This window comes from Buteo buteo, chromosome 24 (genome assembly GCF_964188355.1).
Source record: "Buteo buteo chromosome 24, bButBut1.hap1.1, whole genome shotgun sequence".
Classification (NCBI taxonomy): Eukaryota; Metazoa; Chordata; class Aves; order Accipitriformes; family Accipitridae; genus Buteo; species Buteo buteo.
Genome location: NC_134194.1, coordinates 10,291,741 through 10,318,561, shown reverse-complemented (window position 1 = coordinate 10,318,561; position 26,821 = coordinate 10,291,741). Strand labels below are relative to the sequence as shown.

At 54.6% G+C, this 26,821-nt stretch overlaps 4 protein-coding genes across 11 annotated transcripts; 2 read left to right on the top strand and 2 right to left on the bottom strand.

Annotated features, from left to right (window-relative positions):
• Positions 1–28: 28 nt before the first annotated feature.
• ARL10 (ARF like GTPase 10) lies at positions 29–3,018 on the bottom strand. The gene is made up of 4 exons (XM_075056511.1): positions 2,830–3,018; positions 2,057–2,219; positions 1,685–1,860; positions 29–1,231 (listed from the first exon to the last, which is right to left on the bottom strand). Exons 1-4 carry the CDS (start codon positions 3,013–3,015, stop codon positions 1,055–1,057), a joined length of 702 nt encoding a protein of 233 aa, XP_074912612.1. The 5' UTR covers positions 3,016–3,018; the 3' UTR covers positions 29–1,054.
• Positions 3,019–4,170: 1,152 nt separating this feature from the next.
• KIAA1191 (KIAA1191 ortholog) lies at positions 4,171–12,153 on the top strand. Its single transcript, XM_075056997.1, has 7 exons — positions 4,171–4,302; positions 4,379–4,569; positions 5,914–6,040; positions 7,711–7,835; positions 9,148–9,254; positions 9,574–9,710; positions 10,177–12,153. Exons 1-7 carry the CDS (start codon positions 4,206–4,208, stop codon positions 10,383–10,385), a joined length of 993 nt encoding a protein of 330 aa, XP_074913098.1. The 5' UTR covers positions 4,171–4,205; the 3' UTR covers positions 10,386–12,153.
• A 1,638-nt stretch (positions 12,154–13,791) lies between these two features.
• SIMC1 (SUMO interacting motifs containing 1) lies at positions 13,792–21,815 on the bottom strand. 8 transcript variants are annotated; one of them, XM_075056993.1, is made up of 11 exons: positions 21,689–21,815; positions 20,918–21,036; positions 19,469–20,212; positions 19,010–19,230; positions 18,343–18,412; positions 17,752–17,897; positions 17,118–17,297; positions 16,495–16,623; positions 15,379–15,535; positions 15,213–15,297; positions 13,792–14,251 (listed from the first exon to the last, which is right to left on the bottom strand). In XM_075056993.1, the coding sequence occupies exons 3-11, from the start codon at positions 20,003–20,005 to the stop codon at positions 14,031–14,033; spliced, it is 1,746 nt and encodes a 581-aa protein (XP_074913094.1). In that variant the 5' UTR covers positions 20,006–20,212; positions 20,918–21,036; positions 21,689–21,815; the 3' UTR covers positions 13,792–14,030. The 8 variants fall into 8 exon arrangements, with proteins under 8 accessions (XP_074913094.1, XP_074913091.1, XP_074913089.1 ...); XM_075056990.1 differs by lacking the exon at positions 20,918–21,036 and having other exon boundaries at positions 13,792–14,060; positions 14,145–14,251; positions 21,689–21,814; XM_075056988.1 differs by lacking the exon at positions 20,918–21,036 and having other exon boundaries at positions 21,689–21,814.
• Positions 21,816–21,871: 56 nt separating this feature from the next.
• THOC3 (THO complex subunit 3) lies at positions 21,872–25,399 on the top strand. Its single transcript, XM_075056998.1, has 6 exons — positions 21,872–22,187; positions 22,662–22,818; positions 23,690–23,894; positions 24,186–24,347; positions 24,438–24,538; positions 24,881–25,399. The coding sequence occupies exons 1-6, from the start codon at positions 22,005–22,007 to the stop codon at positions 25,042–25,044; spliced, it is 972 nt and encodes a 323-aa protein (XP_074913099.1). The 5' UTR covers positions 21,872–22,004; the 3' UTR covers positions 25,045–25,399.
• Positions 25,400–26,821: the final 1,422 nt, after the last annotated feature.

The following is a 26,821-nucleotide window of genomic DNA, read 5'->3' as shown; positions in this document are numbered from 1 at the left end:
GTGGGGCCATGTGCTGCTTCCTTCCCCACGAGTGACCTTCCTGCCTGCAGCTTGGGAGACTGGGCTGGGGGTCCCTTCCCTGCCAAGGAGCTGGAGGGCAGCACAGAGTGATCAGCCTCTTTTATTGACAAAAGGAAGAAGCGACTGTACAAAGGTTTTGCAGCGAAGACCAGCCAGCACGTACTCCCTTTCCCCGATGTGCTCCCCAGCTTCCATGATCGGTTTTCCAGGACCCAGTGCCCTGTGGCCTGACCCAGCAGCCTCCTGCCTGTAGGCAGGGCTTTCTGTGGTCCCCAAGCCTGGCTCCTTCTGCTTCTCCCTGGGGCAGCTGAGAGGGAGGGAGACCAGATGGGGGGCAAATGCCTGCTGAGTACAGGTCCTACCAAACAGCCCATCTTTATCCCTGTTCAGGGTGGAGAGGCAGTGCAGGGCTGCCCAGTACCTGCTTTCATCTCTCTTAAACAGGGCTTTAAATACAGAGTTGGGGAACTTGAGAGCTGCGCTCAGCCGCAGTGAGGGACAGCCTGAGCTCGTTATTCCTACTGGTGTGTGTCGTACAGGCAGGGCTGAGGTGCAGGGCTGCGCCAGCAGTAACTCCTTGTATTTTTCAGGAAGGAGAGCCCATCTCCTGGGATGACTTGTCCATGCAGGTGGGTAAGAGGGCTACCTCACTTGTTCAGCCGCATTCATTTAATATCCTGCAGGGCTGCCATGAAGGTGTGAGGCCCTGCCCTGTGCTGCATGTTTCTGCTCACCAGGAGGTAAGAGCTGTGCTTGTGCCTCCATCCCAAGGGAGATTTCATCCCTGAACTGGGGGAGGTGGCTGCTCTCTCCACATGGCAGAGAGGAGAACCTGCTGCTTGTGTTCCCTGAGGGCAGCTGTGCCACAGCTCAACCCCAAACATTGTGGGGTGCAGCAAACACCCCAGGACTGGCAGCCTGCTACCAGCGAGTCAGCTCCAGCAGCACCCACCCAGCTGCCTTCATCTTCACGCCACAGACCCCAAAGAAGAACTGCGCCGGGGGTGGGAGCCTGTCCGCCCCCCACACAGGCTCAGGGCTGGGAGAGCAGGGTGACCAGCAGGTTCTTCACATGGAGGACACTGGTGGCGGTGCTCAGGCTGGCCCAGGTTGCGCTGGTGGGCAGGAGGAAGAGCTCCCGTTGCCTGCTGAGCATGTGCAGGGCCAGCTCCTCCCGCAGCTCTGCCGTGCTCAGGGCATCACTCTTGTCCTGCGAGGGAGAGAGGTGGCTGCTCAGGAAGGGAGCGGTGCCGGCAGCCGCGCTGCCGGTTGGCAGGAGCCCTGCCCTGCCTGTGTGGTCCTGGCAGGGATCGTGCGCAGGCAGGGCTGCCTCGCTCTTGCATTGGAGTCGCTTTGGCGCAAGCTGACAGGAAGCAGCACCAGGCATGCGCTTGTTTGCCTGCCTGGGGAATGTATTTCCCCTTGGGGATTTTGCAGGCTGCTGCCTGGGTGCTCTCCTGAAACTCTTTAGCCAGGGCGCTGGTAACAGTAGCTGCACCTCCTGATGAAGACTGGAGGAGACAGGCCCTGAGAAATCAGATTTTGCAAGAGTGGGTGGATTTTGGGTATCAGAATTTCTGCTCGGGGCCCTGGGGAGGGACAGTTTTGCTGCAAACAGTCCCAGAGGTAGCTGGGACAGACAGACACATGGATGGACACCCACCTGCTTGTTAGCCAGCACGACCAGAGGCAGCTGGGGCTCCGCGGCTAGCAGCGTGTGCAGCTCCTGGCGCGCTGTCAGCAGGCGCGACCTGTCCACCGAGTCCACCACGAACACCAGCACGTGGGCCTGGCTCAGGTAGTGGGGCCAGTACGCTCGCAGGTTCTGGCTGCCTCCCACTGCGGGAGGTGGGCAGGATCAGGCACCGGCACGGAGGTGAGCGGGGCTGCTGCTCCCCCGCAGCACCCCAGGGGACCAGACCTCCTGCCGCTCGGGATGCTCTGAAGCCCCAGCCTGGTGCTGGCAGGTGGGGGGTACCCTCCGAGCCATGCAGGCTCAGCCCTGGGGGACACATTGGGGCCAGGCCACCCTTACCCTCCAGCAGGTCCATCTCCAGCCCCTCGACAGAGAGCTGGGCAGAGTTGAAGCCGTGGGTGGGTGCGATGTGATCCCTGGCTGTCTGGCTACAGATGTAGTGCAGGACGCTGCTTTTCCCTGCCCCGTCCAGCCCCAGCACCAGCACCTGCCGCCAGTCCAGCTGTGGGGGCACAGAGGGGCACGGGGTGGGTGGGGGCTGATCCTAGGACCCTCAGCCCCGTGCTTGGGCGGCTGGTTGAGGGATGAGCCCGGAGCAAGGGGTCCTGCCAACCCCCCCCTCCCCCCCAGCCCCTGTACCCCGCTTTCTCCAGCCCAGTGGGCTCCAGTGGTGGTTGAGACCGGGGACCCCTTCCCCAGCAGGATGGGCTGCAGCAGGGTCCCCAAGGGCTGTCATGCTGCGGAATATCCCGGGGAATCCAGTCTGACCCACTCTGGGGGCTCCTGGTGCGAGAACCCAGAGGGATCCTGACCCCGCGCCCCCTTCCCCAGCCCCACGTGCTCAGAGGGATCCCCGCCGGCCATCCAGAGCCTTCCCCAGCCTGGTCATCACAGGGGCGATCCCGACCCCCTGCCCCTTCCCCAGCTTGACCGTCTCGGGAGTATGAGGAACCGGGAGGGATCCCGATCCCCTGCCCCGTTGGGATCGGGGGGATCCCGCTAAGGGGCTCCCGGTATAGGGGCTCCCGGGGAGATCCCGACCCTATGCCCTTCCTGCCCTGCGATGGGCTGGGGGTCCCGGCGAGGGTCCTTCCCCCCCCCCCCCACCTTACCGTGTCACCGGGGGGGGTTCGGTCCCGTAGCTCCCGCAGCTCCTGCTCCCACCAGCCGTCCCAGTCGGTGCCGGTGCCGGTGCCGCGGAAGTAGATCTTCCAGGCGATGAAGAGGAGGGAACCGACGGCGGCCACGGCGGCCCCCAGGGCCAGCGTCAGGTCCCGGAGGGCGCCGGGCAGAGCCATGCGGCACCGGCAGCGGCAGCGCGCGGCCGCGGTGCAGCTGTGCCTCCCCCCCCCCACTCCCCCCCCCCCCCGCCAGCTGTGCCCACGGGCGGCGGGCCAGGCCAGCTGTGCCCGCCCCTGACGTCACCGCCGCGCTTAAAGGGGCCGCTCCGACCGCGGGTGGGGGCAGAGGGAGAGATGGGTGGGTGGATGGATGGGTGGGTGGGTGGGTGGGTGGATGGATGGATGGGTGGATGGATGGATGGATGGGTGGGTGAGTGGATGGGTGGGTGAGTGGATGGGTGGGTGGGTGGATGGATGGGTGGGTGGGTGAGTGGATGGATGGGTGGGTGGATGGATGGGTGGGTGGGTGGATGGATGGATGGATGGGTGGATGGATGGGTGGGTGGGTGGATGGAGAGGTGGAGGGAAGGAGGGGGACACGGAGGGATGGTGGGGATGGAGGAAGGCTGCAGGACCGCCCCGACCAGTGCTCTGACTGGCCCCACACCTGCCCAGCAGCTTGGCACCCAGCACAGCAGGTGCCCACGGGCCCAGGAGTTGCACCCGCTGCCCACGGGACTCGTTTGTCCTCAATCTTTCCTGGTGGCACATCGCATCCCTGCCCTGGGCCGGGTTCTGTGGCGGCAGCGGCAGCGGGGCCTTCCTGGGAGCCACCATGGCCGGCCTCCGCGGCCCTGCGGGCGGTTGCAGCAGGGTGGCAAGGGACTCCCGACCCCGCTGCCGGGGTCACGGGTGGGCTGGGCACCCCTCCAGCGGGCCGACACGTTTCGCTGGCAGAGCCGGTGCCCAGTCGGGCGGGGGATTGGAGCGGGCAGGAGCAGGCGGCGGGTGTGCCACGGCGGGCAGCGTCGGGCAGCGCTGCTCTGGCAGGAACGCCCCACGCCAGTGAGACGTGGCGGGGACGGAGCGCGGCGGGCAGCGATGCCCACCCACCCCCCAAACCCTGCCGCCCCGGGCCCGCCGCCCCCAACCCGCCTCGTCCCGGGAATCGCTCGGCCCCGCCCCCTCCGCCCGGCCCCGCCCCCTCCGCCCGGCCCGAACTACACCTCCCAGCGTGCCCCGCGCGCTGCCGCCAACTCTCGCGAGAGCCGCGCGACTATAAGACCGCCCCCGCGGCCGTAGCGCGTCTCCCCTCTAGCGGCAGCGGCGGCGGCGGCGGCGGCTCGTCCCCCCCCGCGGTCTCCGCTATGTCGCCGGCCGGTCCGCCGCCCCTCGCCCAGCCTCGCTGGCCTCAGCCGAGCCGCAGCGCCGCCGCCATGAGCTCGCGGCAGCCGGACGCTCCCGGTAAGCTCCCCTCCCCGCGCTCCCCGCCGACCCGGTAGGCCGCGGCGGCGCTGAGCCCTGCCCTCTCCGTTCGCAGCGCTGGAGCAGGGCGGCGGGGCCCGCCCGGCCAAGATGTCGCTGCCCATCGGCGTGCCGCGGAGGGCCTTCAGCTACGACGACGCCCTGGAGGACACGGCGCCCATGACGCCGCCGCCCGCCGACCTGTGCGCCAACGTCCTCTGGAAGCAGCCGGTCATCCCGGAGCGCAAGTACCAGGAGCTCTCGAAGGTAGGGGCCGGCCGGTTGCCGCCGTGGCCCCGGCCCAGGCCCGGGCCGCGCCTCCCGTGTGCCCCTGCAGCCCTCCTGCCTGGCTGGTGCACGGCACCGGGTGAGCTGCCCGCCGCAGCGGAGGCCGGCTGGGCCCCGGGAGGTGCTGGGGACAAGAGACGGGCTTTGCTGCGGTGGGAGCACCGGAGTGTGGTTGGGATGGGGGTGTTCTGGGGGTCTCCTCGCTTATGGGAGGCGTTTGTGGGTAAAAAAAGGTGCGAGCTGTAACCGGGTGTAATTAAACTAGAGCAGAAGGGTAGATTTAGGCTGGGTGTAAATTCTTTACCGTGAGGGTGGTGAGGCGCTGGAACAGGTTGCCTGGAGATGCTGTGGATGCCCCATCCCTGGAAGTGTTCAATGTCAGGTGGGACAAGGCTTTCAGCAACCTGATCTAGTGAAAGATGTCCCTGCCTGCAGCCTGGGGGCTGGACTAGATGGTCGTTGAAGGTCTCTTCCAACCCAAACTGTTCTATGAAATGACTGTGGGGATGCTTTGAGTGCAGGATGAGCTCTTTCTAAATTTAGAGCCTGTTTTCTAAGTTTGAAGTGAAGATAAATGTTGTTGAATGGAAGTAAATAACCCCGCATCCCTTTGAGCTTAACTTGTCCTTTTCACCTCATTTTGTTTTAAAATCTTTCTTGTGGAAGAAAATCTGAAGGTGTGGTTTGGCACAAAAAGCAAAATGTCCAGTCAGGGAATAGTAACTCATGCGTTAAGGGGAGGAAGTCTAATTTTCACAAGATTTCTTGTTTTCTAGCATTTGTTGTCTGGTTCTTGGTCTGCGAGGGTCTCGTGATCAGTGGTAGAGCTATGACCACTAGATACACTGAGCAAAAAACTGATATAAGGAATGAGGAGGGGAAAACAAGATCTAAACACTAGCCTCTAATCTGTGTGACTGCTGTTCTGTAAATAGTTTGTGTTTCTGAGCTGTCTGTGCAAGGGTACTCTTGCCCAATTGACCTTGAAGTCCAGTTTGCAGTTATGAGAATGGGAGTAGATATGTTCAGGTTTCCTTCCTTTTGACCTTTTTGTACTTAGACTAACAACTTGTTAGCTCTAAGCCTGGTAGGTTTGCAAATGTTGGATGCAAGTTGCTTGTTCATTGCTAAGAATTATAAGGTTCAAGCTCTAAATATTCCTGCTGTAGTGAGAACAGCATGTGGGTTTCTTCCATGGAATGGAAGCAGGCTAACTGCTAGAGCAGCTTGGCCTTGTGTATCATTTGGGTAGTTAGAGATGTTTCCTGGCAAGGTGCTGAATTACTTTCTCATTTTAAACTGTACCCTGCTTCTTCCCCACAGGTTGAGGAAGGGGATGCTAACATGAGTGCACCTGTCATAACTCCTTCATCATCCACTGAAAGTGTGAACAAGGTACCTGTGGTGAAGGCCAAGGCCACTCACATCATCATGAACTCTCTCATTACAAGTAAGAACTCTCACCTCTAATGTAGTGGCTAATGGTGTGTGGGCACATGAGCATGTTCTGGCTTGGCAATGCCTCAAGGTAACTACCAGAGTTCCTGGACAGCTTGTGGGTTCAGACTGACTCTGCTCTTGAGCTGTATGAAGTTTTTTTGGAGGATGCTTCTAGAAGGAAGCAAGGAACTAGGGAATAGGCCACACTTACTGCCTCTGTGTTTCCAGGTGCTGGAGGTGGGTGATGAGGGAGGAGTGCAGGGTACATTATCTGCTTGCTGATAGGACACTGCAGTCCATGCCACCTTGTTGCTGGACTGCAGAGGCAGCTGCTGCTACTCTTATTAATTTGCTATTTCTGAATGATGGGTAAAGCTCTAAAATTAACCAAAGCAGTGTGGAGAGCTGACATACTGTGCTAATGGAGCACTTGATGGCATTTATGTTAGTTAATAGTAGCAGCAGCTGTCTTACTAACTAACATTTACTTCAGAAAAAAACCCAAACCTCATAAATCATGATACTTTAAAATCAAATTGGGTCAATTATGTTTGCAGAGAAGACATGCCCATTTACAAATGAGGAATTATTGTTGTGTTAATCTGTCCATGCTGCCTCTTCTTTTAGCTGCTGGGATCTGAGCTTCATCTTTTCCTCCAAGCAGTGCTTCCAAAGGCTTCTAGATCTTCAGACCAGCATTGTGGAATAGCTATACATTTACACTTATTTCAGTCTTGGCTCAAAAATAACCAACACATCAGAAAATAACGTCAGGAATATGGACTTTCTTCTGGAAAGCAGTTCCTGTTCTAGTCTGATGATAAAATGCTAATCTAGTTAAAACCATGATGTCCTCAAAATGTTCTTGTGCAGTAAGAAGTCAGGAGCCCCAACCTACACCTGCCAGGAAGAACATTCAGTCACAAGTTGGAAATAAACAGACAAAGGTCCTCTAGATTTCTCCTCTATACAGTGCACTATCCCTGCAAATCACCTTAGCATTAATGTGGAAAGTGTTATCTGTTTTAAAGATGATATTGGGTTTTTCCCAGTGTCTTTCTGTGCTCTAATTCCTTTTGACTTTTTTCTTAGTTCCACTAGGGAGTGAGCATCTTATGCTGGTAGTGTGTGGAGTGGAAGTGCTTATATTTTTCAGAACTGAAGTTGATATCAGTGTATTAGATGCTGGCTCTGTATTTAGCTGAAATAGCTTATTTTACCTAATCTAGAATCACTGGGAATCTTTACCACCTGTTCTGCAAGGCTGTGATTGTCAGATTAGCTAGTGTGGGCAGTCCTTCAGAAGACTTCATTTTTTGTTGGCCAAAAAAACTCCCTTGAATCTAGAGGGCCACTTAAAATGTCCAGCTTATTGTGGTCTCCTAGATCTAGAAGGTTGTAATTAGGAGTGATGCAGCTTCTTGGGCGTGATGGGTTTAATTATAGGTGTTACATTTGTAATACATCTGGTGATTTGGGACAAATCACTGCTCATCTGACTCTGGACAGTTTTCATGTCAGAGTATCTCCTTAGCTTCATCTTGCTGCCTCTGTCTACTCATCACAACATGTAGGTATGAATGATGAAAAGCGTCTTGCATTTGGTTGCATAAGTTGCCTTTGTTTGCTAGAACTGCTTGTGGTGGCATTTCTGTGTGAATATGTGCTTGTCCATTCCAGAGCAGACTCAGGAGAGCATTCAGCGCTTTGAGCAACAGGCTGGGCTGAGAGATGCTGGCTACACTCCCCACAAAGGCCTCACTACTGAAGAGACCAAGTATCACCGAGTGGCTGAGGCAGTCCACGTAAGGCTTGTTTTGCATTGGCTTTCTCTGTGTAGATTGTGTACTAGTTTAACACCTGTCTGGTGACGTAACTTTTGGAGCATGTTGCCAGGACTCTCCTTAAACTGCTGCTTCTGAAGGCTTTTAGATCATTGTGTAAAAAAGGTTACACACTGCTATTGTAAAGTTAGTGTTAGCCTTTGTAGTTTTTAAAGTTTTTTCTGAAATCTGTCATATTCCACAGTCATGTCAGACTATCACAGTCATCTTTCCAAGTGGGGACATCCCTACACAGAATCTAGTTTCTTGCTGTACCTTTGAATAGTGCCCTCTAGTTGACTGTTGTAACTGTTTGTCCCAAGAGAACTTGCAAATTGTGCATTTCTGATGTGGAAGTTAGCAGATGAAATTGGGCTTGCCTCTCACTGGCAATAAAGAGAAAGGTCTTGAATCAACATATTTCTGATCAGCTCAGTTGCCCACAGTAATCTTGCAGTTGGAGTTTAATAGTGGACTCAAGTGTAGTCCCACAAGGTCAAAGTTTCAGTAACAGTGTTCGTGAATTGCATTAGTGTGGCTTGGATAGCCACAGGAAAACATTGAGGTGCCTGTGTAGTTGGTGTTTGAACTGTAACTGCCCTTCAAGTGACTTTTTCAAAGTTCAGTTTGTACTGTCTGACTTGTAATAACCTGGTTCACATACACCCAGTTCCTGTTTATTTTATGACCAGGTATACTCTTCAAATGCAGTTCATCTCGGTGTTCTAGAGCAGTGTTTCCATCCTATTGTATGTGGATTACTTATCAGGGTCTAGTACTCCTAGACCTTGTACCTTCTGTATGAAGTCTGGTCTCACCTTCATTAGAGAACTTGTGGGACTGAAAGCTTTGCTCTGAAAAGCGCTGGAGACAAATGGTTGCTGTGGCATTTAGACTTGTCACCAGGTAGCTGAACTGATGTGTAAGCTAGCTCTGCTACATCTGCAACCTCCCTATGAATGCTGGTATTAAAGCAGTGCGTTACTGCTGGGTAGTGACTCTGAATTGCAGAGTGAGCTGTAGGTGTTATTTTACTTTGTCTAGCCTGGAGGATATCTTGAGCATAGTGGACTTCCAAAATGCTTATATCTGATGTGCAAAGAAGCTTAAGGGGTGTATGCAAGTATTGTAATGCTGGGTTTAGCTGTAGGTGAAGTGACACTTAAATCCTTTATCACCTGTGATATAAACAATTGCCCAGTTTTGACACTAAAACTGGCTGTTCCTTATGTCTTGCATTTAACCTCTGTTAACCTCTAAAAAGCTTCTGTGTTTCTCTTGCCTCCTCTAACAGAAGCTAAAAATGCAGAGTGGAGAGATGACAAAAGATGACAAACAGACTTCTTCTGCGCAGTCCACTCCAAGCAGCACTCCCCACTCCTCTCCCAAGCATAAAAACAGGTACTCTGTTCCTGGTAGACCACTGCCTCCTTTGGTTTCCTACAGGCTGCTGAGGTGGGAGCTGCTACAAATAACCTTCTTATCCAGTGAGGCACTGTCTAAGGGGTGAAATTCAGAGCCTGCTGTGGATTTGTGTTGGGTAGATCCAAATGTTGAAAGCTTGTGGAACTTGAGCATACATATCTTCATCCTGGGTGGTAACAAACCTGTTATGATTGTTTAAATTGCCCCTGATAACTACATGTAAAGTTCCTGGCACAGTGGGGCCACTTAAAATATTTATTCTCATGTTTTATACATATCAATGATCTTTCCCTAGGGGTTGGTTTAGTCAGGGATCCTCTACTTCTATCACTGGCCCGGACTTTGCCATGGAAGCTGGTGGGGACAAATTGCCATCTGAAAGATGGAGCTTTTTTGGGCCCAAAGCCATCCAGAAATTCACCAATGATCCAGGTATGTCCTCTAAAATCTCCTGCCCTGCAAGACCTAGGGGAGAACTGTCACACAGCAAACTTGCTAGCTATTTCTGGAGCCTTATCCTGCTTGCCTTGTTACTTTCTAGGACCACCTTGTGAATGTGTGCTATTCATATAATTTCTGTGCCTAAATATAAAGCAGTTGGGTAAAACCTATGCCAAGGATCTGAAAGTAGAAATAACTTGCACTGAGCTGCAGTGGAAGGGCAGGGTGTGAAGGTGACAGCTTTTTACTCTTTCTCTGCTGTCTGGTGGAACCAGAACTGGAAGTAAGCAGCCACTGATGTGGAATAGGCTTTAGATGACATGAAGCTGCTGGGTCTTGCATAGGCTTTCTGCAGTGTTGGGCATCAGTGACACTGCTCACTCCTGGCAGCAGTGGAAAAAGGACTTGGCTAGTTTTCCTAGCTCTTACTGGTGGTGTGGGTTTTTTTTTCAATCAGGAGGATTTACCATCCAATCCTATAAGGGTGCCCAGAAGCCATCCCCAATGGAGCTGATGCGTGCTCAGGCTACTAGGATGCCAGAAGATCCAGTCACCTTCAAGCCACCCAAAATGGACATTCCAGTCACAGAAGGGAGGAAGCAGTCTCAACGTTCCCATAATATCAAACCTCGAGATCTGAATGTGCTCACTCCTACTGGGTTCTAGGAAGAATGCTTCTGGTGTCTTTAGCGGGCTCTGCTTCCCTGTCCTGTTGTGCTGCAGTAAAATAGGAAAGTCTCCCTTCCAGCTCTTCATCTCGGAAAAGTAAACAGTTGTGACTGTCCTAAAGCCAGTCTTGGAAAAACTCCTGCACTAGTACTAAACCAATGTAAACAATCCTGTCTGTGGTATTGCACTAGTTTGGTCTGCTAGGCTGCACTAGATGTGCTTTCTGGTACACTACACCACAGTAAGACCTTGAACCATGTTTTGTGGGACAGGACTGCATGTGGTGTCCAAGCAGGTTGGCTTGTCTACCCGTAGTCTGATTGTCTTGTCCTGCTCAGTGCTGAAGTACCCTCAGGAGGACTGTGGTTCTGTCTGGCATACACAGAACACCAGCAGAAAATGATGAAAATAAGCAAGGACTGAAAACTGGACTGTTAGCTGCCAGAAGGAAGTTGCTCTGGGAATGTGGTGGGTCGGTTTTAAATGTGGCACTCCCTTACTATCCAGTGTGACCTCAGTTCAACACTTAGTATTTCATTCTTGGGATTTTTTTTTAAAGGAAAAGTGGAACAGTGACCATTCTAAGATCCTCTTATTAGAAAGGCAGGGAGCAGAATCTAATGGAGCTTGGCAGGAAGAATTGCTTCTCTTCCAACTGTTCCTTCAAAAAGGTGGAAATGACCAGAGCTGGTGTGGCTTGAACCAAGTAATCTTCCTCTCTTGTTTCTTCAAAACAACACTGTCCTGCCTTCTAGACAACAGACTTACAGATATTCTGGCATTCTGGGTGCTGCTTGATTTGGTTTTTTTTTTCTTAGCATCTTGTATGAATCATTTAGAAGTGTATTAGACACCAGGGGTACTTCTCAAATAGGGTGTTTTGTTTTATCAGTGTTAAATGCATTTTGCAGGGCTGGGGGAGGACTGAGGGCAGATCAAGGCTAAACATTCCTCCTTGCTATGGTACAGCTATATGTAACTTTTGGCCTAGTCAGAACCAGTTACTGGGAACAGTTAACACTTGCTTTTGTGAGAAGTGGGAGGTACTCCTGGCTACCATCTAATCCCTTATGCATTATAGGCAGTGTTGGTCTGTAATCTTTGCCTGTCCTGTGGCAAAGGGGTCTCTTCTCTCTTGATCTCATTGTGTTGGAGAGCTCTCTCATCCAGCAGCAGGCTATCTGTAGTGGTGAGGTGGCAGCAGCAGCCTTGCATCTGGTATTGGAAGCTTCTGTGTTGGTGGGGCTTTATACAGAGGTTACTTAACAGCTGGTAAACATCATTGAGCTCTGGGGTTTCTGCCTTCTCAAACCAAACATTCCTCCCAGAGGGTGAGGCAGGGTTGGCTCACTTGTCTAGCTGCTGTCCCCTCTGAAGAAGCATGCTTTGTGGCTCTGCTTCCTTTCAAGCTTCAAGAGCACTGCCAATGATGTGTTGTGTTGAAAGTCTCCCATCCAACCAAGCAGTTTTCACTGTCACCACTCATTTGCACCTTGGCAATCAGCCTCTCATTTGACATTAATTTATTTGTTGTCTGTATTCATGTCTCTAATGTGTATGATTTTATTTTTGTTTGTTACAAGAAAATAAAATCCTTGTGAATGGAGGTCCTTGGTGTGTTAGCACTGGCAGAGCATCTGTGGAAATGTGGATCTGCCCAGTGAGTGTGGGGTCAAGGTTCTGCCTAACAAGGCTCTGGCAGCACTTGCAGTAGGGTAAAATGTTTGCTCTGTAGAACTCCCTTTTGACAGGGAGACTAGGTTTAAAGCTGGACTCGGTCCTGTCTTAGGGCTTGTGCGGATGAAACTAAACGTGAAATCTTCATGTTTTCTTGAGCTATTCAAATGGTGATTCTTCATGTTCCTGAGATTGCTTCTCTTGCAGCTTGTGTGCTGTGTTTGCACCTGTACTGTGGAGGGGGGCACAGGTGTGGGAGCCAGGCTGGTATTTGTCTAGAGGTGCCCAGCTCCCAGTGGTGTGGCCATCTCTGCTTTGCCTTCCTCTGAAAAATTCTGGTTTGATTGCGGTTGCATTTGTAGTTGCCAAAGTACTGCTGATAGAGCAGTACTTGTTCTCCTGGGCTGGGGATGTCTGAGCTGAACACTGGTGGGTTTTGTGCTCCTGGAGTGTTAGCAAAACTAAAAGTGATGAAATAGATTCTGAAGCACCCATGTACTCTGGTACAGGCTGCTGCTGCAGGCCTTGGTTGCACAGGCTGATCTCATAGTTTAGTTTGGAAAAGCTGGGGTTGAAGTGTGGTGTCTTGGTGTGACATTCTACTCTGTGTTTTACTCCAGTGTTGTTCTTGGGGATATGTCCAACATACCAGAAAATAACATCCATAACTGGACCTCTTGCTGGAATGCAGCTGCTTTTCTAGTCTAATGATAGAGATCTAATCTAGTTAAAAGGACCTAACTGGAAAATATACCTGGATGAGCATATCATGCAGGAAGAGCAGCTTTCTAGAGCAGGGAGTAGGTAGAGTTTGCACTGTTGGGAATGCTTCTGGCTACTACTCCCAAAACAGACTTCTTCACATTTCCCTGGATGGCTTATCCCTGGATTAGAGGGGCAATGTCATGCAGGCAAGTGGTTTGTTCTACATCTGGCAGTTGGGAAGAGGCTTCCTAAAGAACAAGGAGCAAACCTGTGAGCCCCAGGTCAGACCCTTCCAAAGTGTTCTGGGCTAACTGAAACCAGGCTTCTGGATGAGGCCTCACTGTGCAGCAGTAACATCAGGACTACTCCATTCCTGGCCATGACTGTGCTGCTCAACGCTTGTAGGCTCTGGTATCCTGATTAGGACCCTGCTAAGGGTTGCCTACCACAGGGACAGATAAAGGGGTAGTGGGCAGCTACAAGAGCCTTTCTCCCACTCCCAACCTCTGTTTCTGAACTGTCTGAGGAGATTTTCCATAGAAATGCCTAATTGCTCTCTGATCTCAGCTGTGGTTTGATTTGATGGCAGTGTATTTGAATTGAATATTCATCATAATACACATGCCTGCCTGCACTGCAGACACTTGAGTGCATTTTGGAAGAGGTGCAGCTTTTTCAGCTGATGCTGCTATCCAGTCCTCCCTCTTGACAGGCTAATCACCTTAGGCAAAGTAATGTAGATGTATTTTATTTGGAACAGAACTGTTCCTCTCCTGAGGACTGACCAGCATGGCTGGGGGATCTCTGCACTGTGAGTGCCCTCACTGCAGCCCACACCTGCTCTTTCTTCCTCAGTTATTATCACCTTTTCCTAAATATTGCATGGGTATTTTGGCATTTTGCTTGCTGTGAAAACTATTGTCAGTTTATGGTTGCAATAGTCTAATGCTATCCCAAGATACAGCTGACAGAGCTCTGCACTTCCTTTGGGCAGGGCTGGCACCAAGATGGAAGTCTCAGCAAATATGAAAATAATTTATTTTTCAGAAGTGTACAAAGTGCCTTGTAAAACTGTAGGATGAGGCAAGTTTGAAAGGAAATTCTGAGACCATGTGAACCAGACATTTTTCCAAAGAAATGTGTAAACAAACCCCCATGACATATGACACTTGAGACTGCAGCATGAGATGGGGGTTTTGGTGGGGTTTTATAGAGGAAACGTGAAGCTCTCTGTCCCCCCTGCTGCAGTGGTTGTCTCCATCAGGTAGCAGTGACAATGAGGAACAACTCCTGAAATATGGACAATTTCTCCGTGATCTGCAGGGGAAAAGGCTGCCCCAGGACCTGCTGCATTCGGCTGATGAAGTCCTCTACCTTAATTTGAATGTCCACATGGCTGATGTCGTCACTGTCCTGGAGCTTGGGCTTGGCTTTCTGAATGATCAAGTCCATCCGGTCGATGACTGAGCTCCGCAAGTGGTCTGCAAGAGGAAATGCTGGTGGGGAGAAGCAACACACAGTGGGCTGCCTGACCTGTTCAGGGACAGATCGCAGTGTGCCACAGGCAGCGCTGCGCTGTGGTGAGGAGCGGTTGGGAACTGTGCTAATCCTCTTATGGTTATCCTTGATGCTTCTGCACAAGACTAGCCTGAGGGAAGACGGAACTGTCCCCTCCTGGAGCTCAGTCTGCATGTGGAGAGAACCCAAGAAATGGGGAGGGGGCAGGGCTTGTAGCATCCTTTTCTCCTATGCTAGTGGCAGACTGGACAGTTGTCCAGCTGCAAAGGAGAGTCCCCAGAGTTTAACAGCAGTGATTATCTGGAGCTTCAGGGAGAATAAGACTCTATGCACATGTGATGGGTTCCTCTGCATTTTCCATGACAGCCTTAACCCTGGGCTAAAGCAGCTGAAGTTGGGAAAAGGACTTGAGGAATTTTCTGGTAAAATAACTTTAGGGAGTGTTTTATGACTGTGCTGCTCTCCTGGGGTCAGAAATGCTGCTCCTTCCATGGCTATTGTGGGTGATGCTCCCTGCCCAGTCTAAGTGCTGAATGTGTGCTGGCTTTACCATCCCTTTGCCTTCTGCTTTTCCTCTTAAGTCACCCTATTCTTCCACCCACTGTGTGTGCAACTTAGACAATAGTGAGTACAAAGCACCCCATTGTGTTCTTCCTAGTGCTGGGATTAATCCTTTAGGAAGTAGGCTGTTTCTTAGGGGCTAAACTTGGCAAAGCAAACTGGGTGCTCTGCTTGATGCAACATCACTTCTTTGCTCTGACTGCTGGGAATAGTTACTAGCATGGAAGGAGGCACATTATCATTCTAAGACTCAGTGGCTGTGAGTTCAAGAGTGATGAGAAGAGAGGAGGAAGGGTACTTTGGCTGTTCCACTGCAGCTTTTTGATAAGCTCATGTTTATTAAGGCCAGAACAGGCTGCTTACCCAGTATTACATTTTGGTAACTCATCAGCAGCAAACTCAAGTACTGCAGCATCTCATCCCATCTTTGCCATGTTGGTGTTTCATCCTATGACAGGAGACAGTATTTGGTTATTAGAAGAGGTTTTTTCAAGAGAAAACAAGGCAAAGGAGAGGTTGGACTGGGTACCTGGTATTGCAGCAGCACAGAGGAGTGATTCAGGAAATACAGGATCTTGGCCAGAGACAAGGGCAAGGTTGTGGGCATGTCGCAACTGTGTTGGAACAACAGCTCTAGCAGTTTGCAGCGCAGGAGCTGGCTCTCCATGGTGTTTAAGAAAGCTTCCCTGGAAGACAAAGGTATTTAGGGGAGACAGCATAGACTGACCAGGGACAACTGCTCTAGCATATTCCTGGTGTCCTGCTGGTGCTGATCTGGTGCAGGGGCTGCCCAGCAGTGCAGTGAAAGGAAAACCACCAGATGTGAGAGACACCTTTGTTATGCAGCTTGGCCAAGGATATGTTTATGTCCTTAGGTCTGACCTGTGGCAATTCGAGGTTGCTACGGTCTGCGAAGCAAGCTTATCTGCTTCACTTCACGTTGCCCTACAGCCTGTGTGGAAGTTATCCATTCCTGCTGACTCACAGGGAGCACAGCCAACCAAGTGTGAAGTGGGGTCAGTGGCCAGCCAGCTCTAGGAGATCTGTCCTGGGAGGAGCGATAGCTTGGTTAGAGTCAGTTTGGCTTGATCAGACCCAGTGTGCACTCAGAATTCTGCTAAAAGGGTCTGAAAGGGCTGCCTGGTGGGGCTGGCAAACATGGGTTTGAAATGTCTGTGGGTCTAGTGGTCTTGTGCCTATGCTACAGCCACTTAGGCCCTTGTGTTTTGGCTTGAGATACTGCATTTCCTGGAAAAGCAAACAAAAGGATGGCAAGGTAAAGCTGTAGGAACTGCATTGTGTTTCTGATGAGCTACCCAGTTGCACCTGGGAATCAGTGAAGTTTGCCAGTACTTGACTGTGCTGATGCAGAGTGCTGCATTTTAGACCCTCTTTACAGTTTTAAGGTCCTGCAACTTTAACAAGTGGGAGAATCCACTGTTCTCAGCAACACAGCAGCTGGGTAGATGCATTCAGCTGGTGATGTATCTCCGTGGGAGATACAGTCATGGTCTTGCTGGCTGGGTCATAAATGAGCTTGTCTTTCTATACTCTCTGGTACTTTATGCATCCAGACTTGGATGTAAATTGGGAATAAGACTATTGCTCACACAGGCAGATGCTGCCTTGCACATGTTTCTCTCACCTTTGGCTCCTCAGGGGAATATTCAGTATAAATGGGAATATCACATCTGCGATCTTACAGGAGCTGCAGTTGGGAGATTTGTCCACTTCCACTGCGATGGACAACATCCGCTGGAGCAGGAGCACCACCCTAGGTTAGAGAGACAGTCAACATGAGGAGACACTACCACTGGGGTTGCAAAGTAAAGCAGGGGGGATGGCACCTAGTTCAGCCTCATGCCTTGCAGTGAGGGACATGGGGGAACGTAGCAGGCTAGATTTGGTGTCTCTTGGTGGCTTTTGAATCTGATGCTCTTGGAAGCAGAGCTTAATCTCCAGATGGGCCCTTGGGAGGTCTTGGTTGCTGTACTGCATATTGGTGGAGCAGCACAGGGTAGCCTGAGCTGTGGGCCAAGAGCTCCAAGCCTTATGCTACATGCAAGAGGAGGATGCTTATTGAGCCAGTTTCCTACCAGGTGAGGAAGTCTCTTGCTCACCAAGTCTATGTCTGCCCCAAAGGAGAATCAGCAAAACTGGTCACAGGTACAGCCTGGCTTCCTTGACCTGACAGGGAGAGACTCTGGCTTCTCCTGGACTTGGGCTGCATGATAATGCCAGCAGGGAGTCAGGGCTTTTGATGCTTACTTCTGGGCAAAGACAGCTGGTGGAGCCACCTCTGCCTGGTCAGTGCTGGCCAGCTGTAGTGTAGATGAACTGTGTTCAGCCCTTGCTTCTGCTGAAGAGGATGTAGTTTCTTGCGGCTGCTCCTGGGGCTGGGAGAACCCAACTCCTGTAACTGCTGCGACCAACCATTCGACCACTTCCCTGGTGGGGAAGAAACAGGAACTTTAATGGGGATGGGCCTGGTTTTGCTGCATTCTGACCTCTAGATCCACTTGGGGCTTGAGGAAAGGCCCTGGGGATGAAGAATATGTCCCACTTGCTTGGACAGGTTAGGGAGTAGCTCTGTTGAGCAGCAGATTTATATGCTTGTCAACAGGACTGCCTCCTCAGTCCTATTCTGAGCAATGCAAATCTGATCCGATTCCTGGGAAAAGCCTGCTAGGTTACAGCTGGAAAAGCCTTGCATCATCTCTGGTGGCTTGCTTTTGTAAACCTGCTCCTGTTCTTTATTTATACTTGGGCCCTACGCTTCCCTCTGTCTCCCAAGCTTGTTTCCTGGAAAGTGAAAGTCTGACCTGGAGTTTCAACAAGTGTTCCTTGAGCCCCTGCCTCTCAACATCTGGTTAGAGAACAGGGAGGAGGAGGTGTCCCTTACTTGACATTGTTGAAGCATGTGTCACACGAAAGCACTTTCTTGGCAATCGACTTCTGCAGCAGGCGCAACCTCAGGTTCTGCTGGAAGTCATCCTCCAGGGTCTGCACCACGTACTGCAGGAAGAGGAGCCGGCCAGGGGGCTTCTCCTGAGGGCAGACAGAGGTGGTATGAGCCTGGCAGAGCTGCATGGCAAGCAGCACCAGGGAATTTGGCTGTCTTGGGAATAGGCTGAGGTACATGACTAAGGAGAAGCTCCAGGAGGGGCTGCCTCGTTCAGACAATGCCCTAGGGGCATTGCTGGACCTGTTCTACCATTGCACTAGGGCTGTGACCCACAGAGGTTTTATCTGTTGCTGTGCCCTCTTCAGATGAGACAACCTGCCTACAGCTGTGCAGCAGGTTAGGGAGCACTGTGGATAAATGTGAGATACCCAACTGGCACTTGCTGCCCTCAGCAGCTGCAATAAAACATGTTGGACTGGCCCATTCTGCAGCAGAGCACGGCCATGCAAGGCCCTGGGGCAATGCTTACCCTCAGGCGCTGTGTACTGGATGATCCCTGCCCGATGTGACATACACAGTGCCAAGTACCTGGTCCTCCATGATGTATTTCAGCAGCGTCCAGTCCCATCCCACTGTGGCGGTGTTGGCTGGATGGAGCCTGCAAGGACAGCACTGTCTATTTGTGCTGAACTGCCCAACTGTCTGGAGGCACAGCAGCCTCTGGCCCTTCCCCAGCCCCACTTACTCAGGGGTCTGCCCTGCCTTCTCCTCTCCAGCTTTGCCCTCTCCCTTTCTCCTCCCCTGACCATATTCACTTTTTGGAAGAACCTGACTGGGGCTTTACTCTGTGGAGAGGCCCAGGGCTCCTGAGCCTGTGGCCTCACAAAACATGGTGCCTCTGCGGGAACCCTGAGAGCAGCAGGGGAACTGCTTCAGCCACCTCCAGGCCAGGGAAGGTGTTTCTGCCATGTCACAGCTGTGAAGAATGAGATCTGTGCTTCAGGAGCAAGGCAAACACACTCCTCTGTCCTAGAGAGCTCCCTGGTGTCACAGGTTGTCCCTGACCCACCCTCAGACAGCCCTGGGTGTGCCTGTGCTGATAACAGGAGGCAGGGGCAGGAGGATCATCCTGGGTTTTAAGGGGAAAGTGCTCTCTGTTCTGTGAGTGAGCACCATGGAGAATAAACTTTATGCTGGGCAGGCCCCCAGGAGCACCTAGCCAGCCCTAGGGCACAGTGGCAAAGGGAACACGTACATTTGGATCTTCATCAGCAGCATGTAGGTGTCCTTCAGGATCTCCCCTTGCTGGGGATTCAACAGGATCTGTCTGATCAGGTAGGAGATGATTTCTTTGGGGGGATAGTGCTGTCGGGAGACGAACTCGCTCAGGAAATGCAAGGTGCCTTCTTGGAAGTTCTCCTCCATGGTGGTGCGCACCATGCTCAGCTTCCCACTGGGAATAAGCTCAGGTTTCTGCTGCATACAAGGCAAGACAATGGGTGTAAGCCAGCTCCCCCTGACACAGAGGAACCCAGCCGTGATGTGGGTCCCACCATGAAGGGAACTGCAATAACTAGAGATCCCAACTGCCTGGCAAAACTTCCCCCAAAAGGGGAAGTGGAGCAGGGGCAGCCCTGCTCCATCCTCTATCACAGGGGCTGCTCTGAGCAGGCTCTGACTGGGCTTGGCAGCGGCTGTTCTGAACCCCGTTTACCTGCTGTGTTTCCCTGTTGGGTGCTACGCCTTGGAGGAAGAGGTGCTGAACTCCGCTTCTCCTGAAATAGTGCAGTTTGTTCAGCCAGGCCTTGCTGTCAGCCTTGGTCCTGGTTGGGTTCACTTGCTGGACTGCTTTGTGTGGTGGTACGTTACCTGCTTCCAGCAAAGGCCCTCGGGCCTTCCCTGGGGTTGTGGGGATGGCTGGGGCGGAGCTCTGCCTCGGGGGGAGCTCCCTTTGCTGGCAGAGGTGGGGAGTCTCTTCCTCTGGGCCACTGGCTCTCCAGCTGCTGCTGCTGTCCAGGCTGGAAGGGGACAGAGACAGCAGGTCTGAGTCCAGCTGCATGCTGGCCAGGGAGCCCAAGTCACTGTTAAAAGTGGTAGTGCTGCAGTTCTGCTCTGGGCTGCAGGAGGAGCTGTGGCAGCTGGAGGCAGGAGAGAAGCAGCTGCAGTTCTCTGCACTTTCTGCTGTGTCTGTGGTGGCACTAGGCTCTGCAGGAGCACCGTGCCAGGGCGCTGCAGGGCTTGGTCCTGACATTGACTCCGTTTCTTGCTTTGTGGTGGAGCAGAGCTGGGGATGGGATGTGTGTGCTGCTGGGGCAGCAGGCACCTGCCCGGGGTCCTGGTCAGCCCAGCTGGTGGTGTGGGGAGGGCTGCATGTGTCCTCTGTCAGGTCAATGATGGCAAAGCTGCTCCACGGTGCTGGGTCTGTGCTCGTGTCCTCGCAGGTCAGATCGATGATCTCCTGTGGGGACAGAGGGGCCAGTGCTGTCAGTGACGGTGGCACCTGGGTGCCTTGGTCCTCCCCTGCCAGGGACCTCTGCTATGGTGGCACTGTTGCCCCAGCCCAAGGGGGAAAAGGGGCTCAATGGCACCAGCCCAGGAAGAGAAGCCAGGGACAAAGACCCCACTGCCTGGCTGAAGGGATGGGGCAGCCTGCGGGGTAGTGGCCCCAAGCTCTGGTGTCAGTGTCCCCCAGCAGCATGACTGAGCCCGAGCCTGACCTGGGCTCTTCTTCCCCTCTCCTGGCAGAGACAAACCCCCCACTCCCCTTAGGGCTCCTTATGGCAAATGGCCGTGTCCTCTGCTCCAAACACATCTCACCTTGGCTCAGAGTGGGCCTGGCCTGCCCAGCTCCCTCCTGGCATGGGGTAATACCAGCCCTGCTGCGGTGCCTGGGGAGGGCAAGGGGAGTGCAGCAAGTGCTCCTGTCCCCCATCCCAGGGGCTCCTGCCTGGTGCTGGCAGGAGCAGCGCAGGATCCAAACCTCGGCACCCCCCCCCCCTTTGTGGCACGACCTCACCCGCTACGTGGACACGAGCGGCAGGGAACAGAGCTACTTTGACATTCATGGCACCAAGCCAGAGCTACAGCAGCCCCGAGACTTTGGGGACTCCCATCCAGGACTCGCCGGGTGATGCAGCACCCGGAGCTCCCTCCAAGGACGCACCTGTCCGAGGGGCAGCAGGAGCAGGCAGGGGAAGGCAGCTGTGTCTGCACCACTGGCAGGCAGGACACGGCGCTTCTCAGGATCTCGATGTGCCCGGGAGGGGTCAGAGACTGTTTACTCTTGGAAAAAAAAAACCCTCAGCGTCTCAAAGCAGGAACATGGTTTGTGGACAATTTAAATCCTTTTTTTTTTTTTTTTTTCCCCTGACTCAGACCTGCTGCCTCTCCCAAGGAGAGGCCGCACGTAGCCTGGGGAAGCGGCAAAACCCAGCAGGCCTCGCCTGCTCGGGAAGCCGCTGGAGCCGAGGAGGGCCAGGGCTTGCCCCGGCTCCAGCCGGCCCCGCCGCACCGAACGCTGTGGAACTCCCGGCGTTCGAAAACTGCACCGGAACCGGGGCCAACGGTGCCCGGTGGGGGGGGGTGTGGACAAACCATTCCCCCTCCGCCCCGGGGCTGTGCCTCGCCGGTGGCCTCCTGCCCTGAACGGCCGCATCCCTTGAGGGATGTGGCTGGGGCCAGGACTATCCTGTGAGGGACGTGACCGAGGGGAACCGGGTTCCCCGGGAAAAACACGGCCGGGGCTCCGGGCCGGCTGCGCGCCGCCACGGCTCTCGAGGCTTTCTGTCCCCGCGCGGCTCCCGCCTCCGCCCGCGCTCTGCGGCCGCGGCGGAAGCGCCGCCATCTTTGTGAGGGGCAGGCGGCGCCGCGCCCGGCGGGAGGCCCCGCCCCGCCCCGCCTGGCCCCGCCCCGCCCCGGGGGACCGCCGACTCACCGCAGGGGGGGGCAGCGCGCGCCGCCGCGGCGGCGGGCGGCGACAGCGACGGCGGAGAGGCGGCGGCGGCGGCGAGCGGCTGCCCTCAGAATCCGAGTTGCTTATGAGGAGGACGCTGTCGGCCATCTTCGCGGCGGACGGCGGCTCCGCCCCTCCTCCGTCATCGTCCCCCCCCCCCCATCCCCGTCCCGTCCCGGCGGCGGCAGCGCTCGGGCCGGGTCGGGCCTAGGGGGTCGGCGGAAGCTGCGTCAGTCGCGGCGGCGGGGCGGGGCAGTGGTGGCGGCGGCCCTCCCGGTCGCGGCGCGGCGCCGCCGCCATGGCGCTGTCGCCCTACGTGCAGGCCATGCAGGAGCTGTTCCGCGCCAACACCCGGAGCCGCGAGTTCCCGGCCCACGGCGCCAAGGTGCACTCGGTGGCCTGGAGCTGCTGCGGCCGCCGCCTCGCCTCCGGCTCCTTCGACAAAACCGCCAGCGTCTTCCTGCTCGAGAAGGACCGGCTGGTGAGTTTCTCCGGCGGCCGTTCGGGACCGGGCCCCGGGGGATACCTGGAACGGCTAATCGGACCGGTACCCGGACGCCCCGGGAGCCCTTGGGCTGGGACTGGTGATTGGGGCTGGTACCAGGGACCCCCCCACCCCCGCCTCGGGCTCGAACAGTAGCCCCGGTGGTCGGTACCGGGCCTGGAAGCGGGGACTCGGGTCTGTACCGGGAAGAGGAGCGTCGCCAAGGTCCCCACAGGCCAGTGCCGGTGCCAGGGAGCTGGGAGTGGAGCTGGTGCCTGGCTGGGGAGGTGGGCAGGGCTCCTCCATCCCGGCCGGCGGTGGGTGACTGAAATGGCGGTGGGGTTCTGGGCTGGGCTTCCGCCCCATCCGGTAACCGGCAGCAGAGTGGGGCGCAGTATACTGGGATGCGGGACAGGAGGGGGGGCAGAGCCGGGCTCATCTCTCCCGTCAATGGCTGTCCTCCTCCTCCAGGTGAAGGAGAACAACTACCGGGGCCATGGGGACAGTGTGGATCAGCTCTGCTGGCACCCCAGCAACCCTGACCTCTTTGTCACGGCATCGGGGGATAAAACCATCCGCATCTGGGACGTCCGCACCACCAAGTGCATCGCCACTGTCAATACCAAAGGTGAGTCCCTGTCTTCCTGGGAGGGCCGTTGGGTCCCAGCAGGACCTCAGCTGCGTGGGACCTGTGTGCAGTGGTGCAGTGCTTTGGACCCTTCTTGTGGGTATTGGTGATCGGGGCATCTTTGCTGACTGCTTTCATCTTTGTGTTGCACTGATCTGTAAGAAGCAGTAGTGAACGTGAGGGCTGGTTTACTCTGGTGTCAGGACTGGAGAAACTACTGATACATGATGCTGACTGTTAAAATGTCCTGCGTACTTGTGTCTGGAGTCTGCGGGCTGTGAGGCTGGAGGCTGGGGAAAGGCACGTTTGCAGAGAGCCTTGGTGGAAGTAAAAGTTTGCGCAGATTCAGAAAGAGATTGTTCGAATTTATGGGCTGGTTAACCCAGATACTATCTCTGCCCTTGGAAATCTCCAGTTTTGAATTGTTGGGGTTGGAAATGGTGCTGTAAGATGGCAAACAGAAACCTGCCTTGTTCTTACTGTCGTTCATATGTGTTTATTGTTGGCCTCTGCTTTTTGTGGATCGCAAAGATCACTGGATTCAGAGGATCTTTGAGTTGACCTTGTTTGGTGGTTGCTGCGGTCCCATCTTGACTGAAACGGGAAGGGCAGTGATGCAGTCATATTGGCTTGAAGCTGTGGTTCTGTCAAGTTTAATTTTCAATAACTGTATGTATTTGCTGGACAGCTACTGTATAGGGTTTGTGTATTAGACTGCAGACCTTGCAGTCTTTCCCATTTGGGAGTGGTTTGAAGTTAGTGGAGCAGATTGTGGCCTTGGGTCAGGAATAAAAGCCACCTGTCTGCTTAACTTATGGCTGCTGTGGATTGTTGGGTGGAAACGGGACCTGCTGCCTTTCTGTCCCTCCAGGGGAGAACATCAACATCTGTTGGAGCCCTGATGGACAGACCATTGCAGTGGGGAACAAGGATGACGTGGTCACTTTCATTGATGCCAAGACACATCGCTCCAAAGCTGAGGAACAATTCAAGTTTGAGGTGAATGAGATCTCCTGGAACAATGATAACAACATGTTCTTCCTCACTAATGGGAACGGCTGCATCAACATCCTCAGGTAGGTGCCCATGGCAGTGGGTGGGCAGGGCAGCGGGGCTGGCTGCAGCAGACATCAGTCTGCAAGCCCCTTTGCTGCTTTTGAGGAACTCAAGTCCCACACCCCAGCAATTCCCACCCCTCTGCTGGTAATGAACTTGCCTGGAGCTGCTTGGCACTCAAGGCTTCTGAGACCGTGGCCTTGCAGCAGTTTGGTTTGCTCACAGTCCCAGTGTGCCTCATGTCTGCCCTGCTTGTAGACAAGCCCTACGCTTCTCTCACTGCTTCCTGCCCTCTCCCTTCATCTCTGCAGCTACCCAGAGCTGAAACCCATTCAGTCCATCAACGCCCATCCTTCAAACTGCATCTGCATCAAGTTTGATCCCATGGGAAAGTACTTTGCCACAGGCAGTGCTGACGCGTTAGTCAGCCTCTGGGATGTGGATGAACTGGTGTGTGTGAGGTGCTTCTCAAGGTAGGTAGCACTGTCCCGAAGCTGTTTGCCTCCCCTCACCGGTGACCGTGCGGGAGGTGGCTCACTGTCTGCTTCGCTTTGTTGCCGCAGGCTTGACTGGCCTGTGCGAACACTGAGCTTTAGCCATGATGGGAAGATGCTGGCATCAGCATCAGAAGATCACTTCATTGACATTGCAGAGGTGGAGACAGGTAATGGTTTGACTTGTGGGGAACGGCAAAGAGGGAATCGGATGGAGAAGTGCTGGTGTAGCTGGGAGGGCACTGGGAGTATCAGTCTGCTAAGGAAGAGCTTGGCTGCATAGAGCAGAGCGCCGTGAGGGGGAGCCTCTGCCTCGTTAGTCTGTGGTAGACATGCCTGTCATGTCTGTGCCTTGTCACCAGGTGATTAAAAGGCGCTGAAGCAGTGTTTGTTCCTTCTCTGCCCTACGCGGGAGAGAAGCAGCAGGTGCTTGGCTCTGGTGTGCGCTACGGGGCAGCGTGCATTGGAGGGCTGGAGGCTCTCCAGGCTGACGTGGCCCCTTTTCCATGCAGGAGAGAAGCTCTGGGAGGTGCAGTGTGAGTCCCCCACCTTCACAGTGGCCTGGCACCCGAAGAGGCCACTGCTGGCCTTCGCCTGTGATGACAAAGATGGCAAATACGACAGCAGCCGGGAGGCAGGCACCGTCAAGCTCTTCGGGCTCCCCAATGACTCCTAATGAAACCGCACCGGGCGAGGCAACGCTTCCCTGCTCTCGGGGACATGAGAGTGCTTAGTTAGTATAGGTCGGGGTAAGGAGATGGCTCCCCTCCTTGCCTGCTTGGCAGCACTGTGACCTTTGGCTGTGGAGCGTGTGCCGCTCTTGGGAGCATTTGTAAAAAAGCAGCTTGTGTGCTGGGGAGGGTGGGGGGGATGCTAGCAGGGCCCCCCTCCCGTCTGAGGGCTGCCACCTCCTCTCTGGGGCATGGGGGGCTTGTTCCAAACGCAAGTGGCCAAAGAAAGTCAGTCACTGAAGGTGACTGCTGAGGAGCCTCCCATGAGAGGAGCTCCGCTCTAGCCAGGCTCCCCAGCAGTAATAAGTTATGTGACCGTCCCCTTGTCCCCAACGGCTGGTGGCGAGGGCAGCCCTGGGAGCACAGTCTGCCCCGTCCCCTCCCAGACATCCTGTGTCCCTTCCCCGCACTGGGGCAGTGAGGGGAGGGTGGGGGGATGCAAGTTGGGGGATGTTTCCCCAGCTGGGGCTTTTTTTTTTTTCTTTTTTTTTTTGTATCTGTGGTTGTTTTTTCTAATTTTGATAAATCCTCTTCCATAATGAAGGTGCCTGTCGCTGCTGTAGGGGAATAAGGGGGGTGCTGAGCTGCTCTCCTGTAAGCTTCTCTCCCTTCCCCTATCTCCTTCCCCTTGGCCATGGCAAGGCCCTGGCTGCGGGGTCTGTGTCGAGGGGACAAGGGGGACAGCCCCGCTGTCACTGTCTCCTGTCCTGCGTTGTCACCCCACCAGGGGGCACTGTGCCCCCACGCTGGGGACAAGTGACACAGGGACACTGCACAGAAGATGGGGACAGCCGCAGGGACCTGTCCCGGTCCCGTAACCGTGCTCCTGCCTGGCAGCACCCCGCATGGATGGAGCAGGGCCGTGGCCCCAGCCGAAGATGCTGCCTGTCCCATGCTGCGGCCACCGGCCCTGGGCAGAGCCTTTCCCTGCACCCCTCCCAGGGGTGACAAGTAGTGCCTCCCATATCCCCGCTCCCCAGGGAGAGCCGTGGGGCTTTCTTCCCCCCTGTGCCGGCATGCTGGGTCGCAGGGCACACGGTGCGGACGCAGCCTGCCTGTGATGGAGACCTTGCCTGCAAGATCTCTATCATTTCCTACCCTAATATTTTCTTCTGACAGAAGTTTTTCCAGGTGACTGCTCTGCTGATGCCACTTGGGTAACAGCTGAGCTCTTTGCTGGTAAATGATGGCAAATCAGTCAAAGCTGAGGCTGGCTCTGGACGGAGGCCTCTAGGGCTGTGCCAAGCCTGGGCACTGCCAGGGGCCCTGCCTTGCTGCGGGGCATAAGGCGCCCTGTCGCCCAGGGCCTGACTGTAGCCCCATGCCCCTGCTCTTGGCGGAGCAGAAGGCTGTGACCCACAAGAAACAGCCCTTATACCCCAGGGGTATCCCCAGTTGTTCTGTGAGGGGAGTCCCAGAGCCAGGGGGAAGGGGCAGAAGTCCCCCTGCTGTGTCTGTGGGATGGGGGCCCACCAGCACCCTTCCCTTTTACCTTGTCCCCAACCCTGGAGAGGGCGCCTGCAGGGCAGACACAGGGCTGTGGGGAGGCTGCTGGAGTGAGCAGGGCTCTGGGAGCCATGTGCGGCTTCTCCCTTCACCTGTGGCCTGGCTTGGGTGCTGCCCGGCGTGGGCCCTGTGGCCTCCTTTAGTGTGATGAGCTGCCAGGTCTCAGCCCTGAGGGGGATGGAGGGGCAAGGGAGCTGGCGTGGGGCCCCAGGGAAG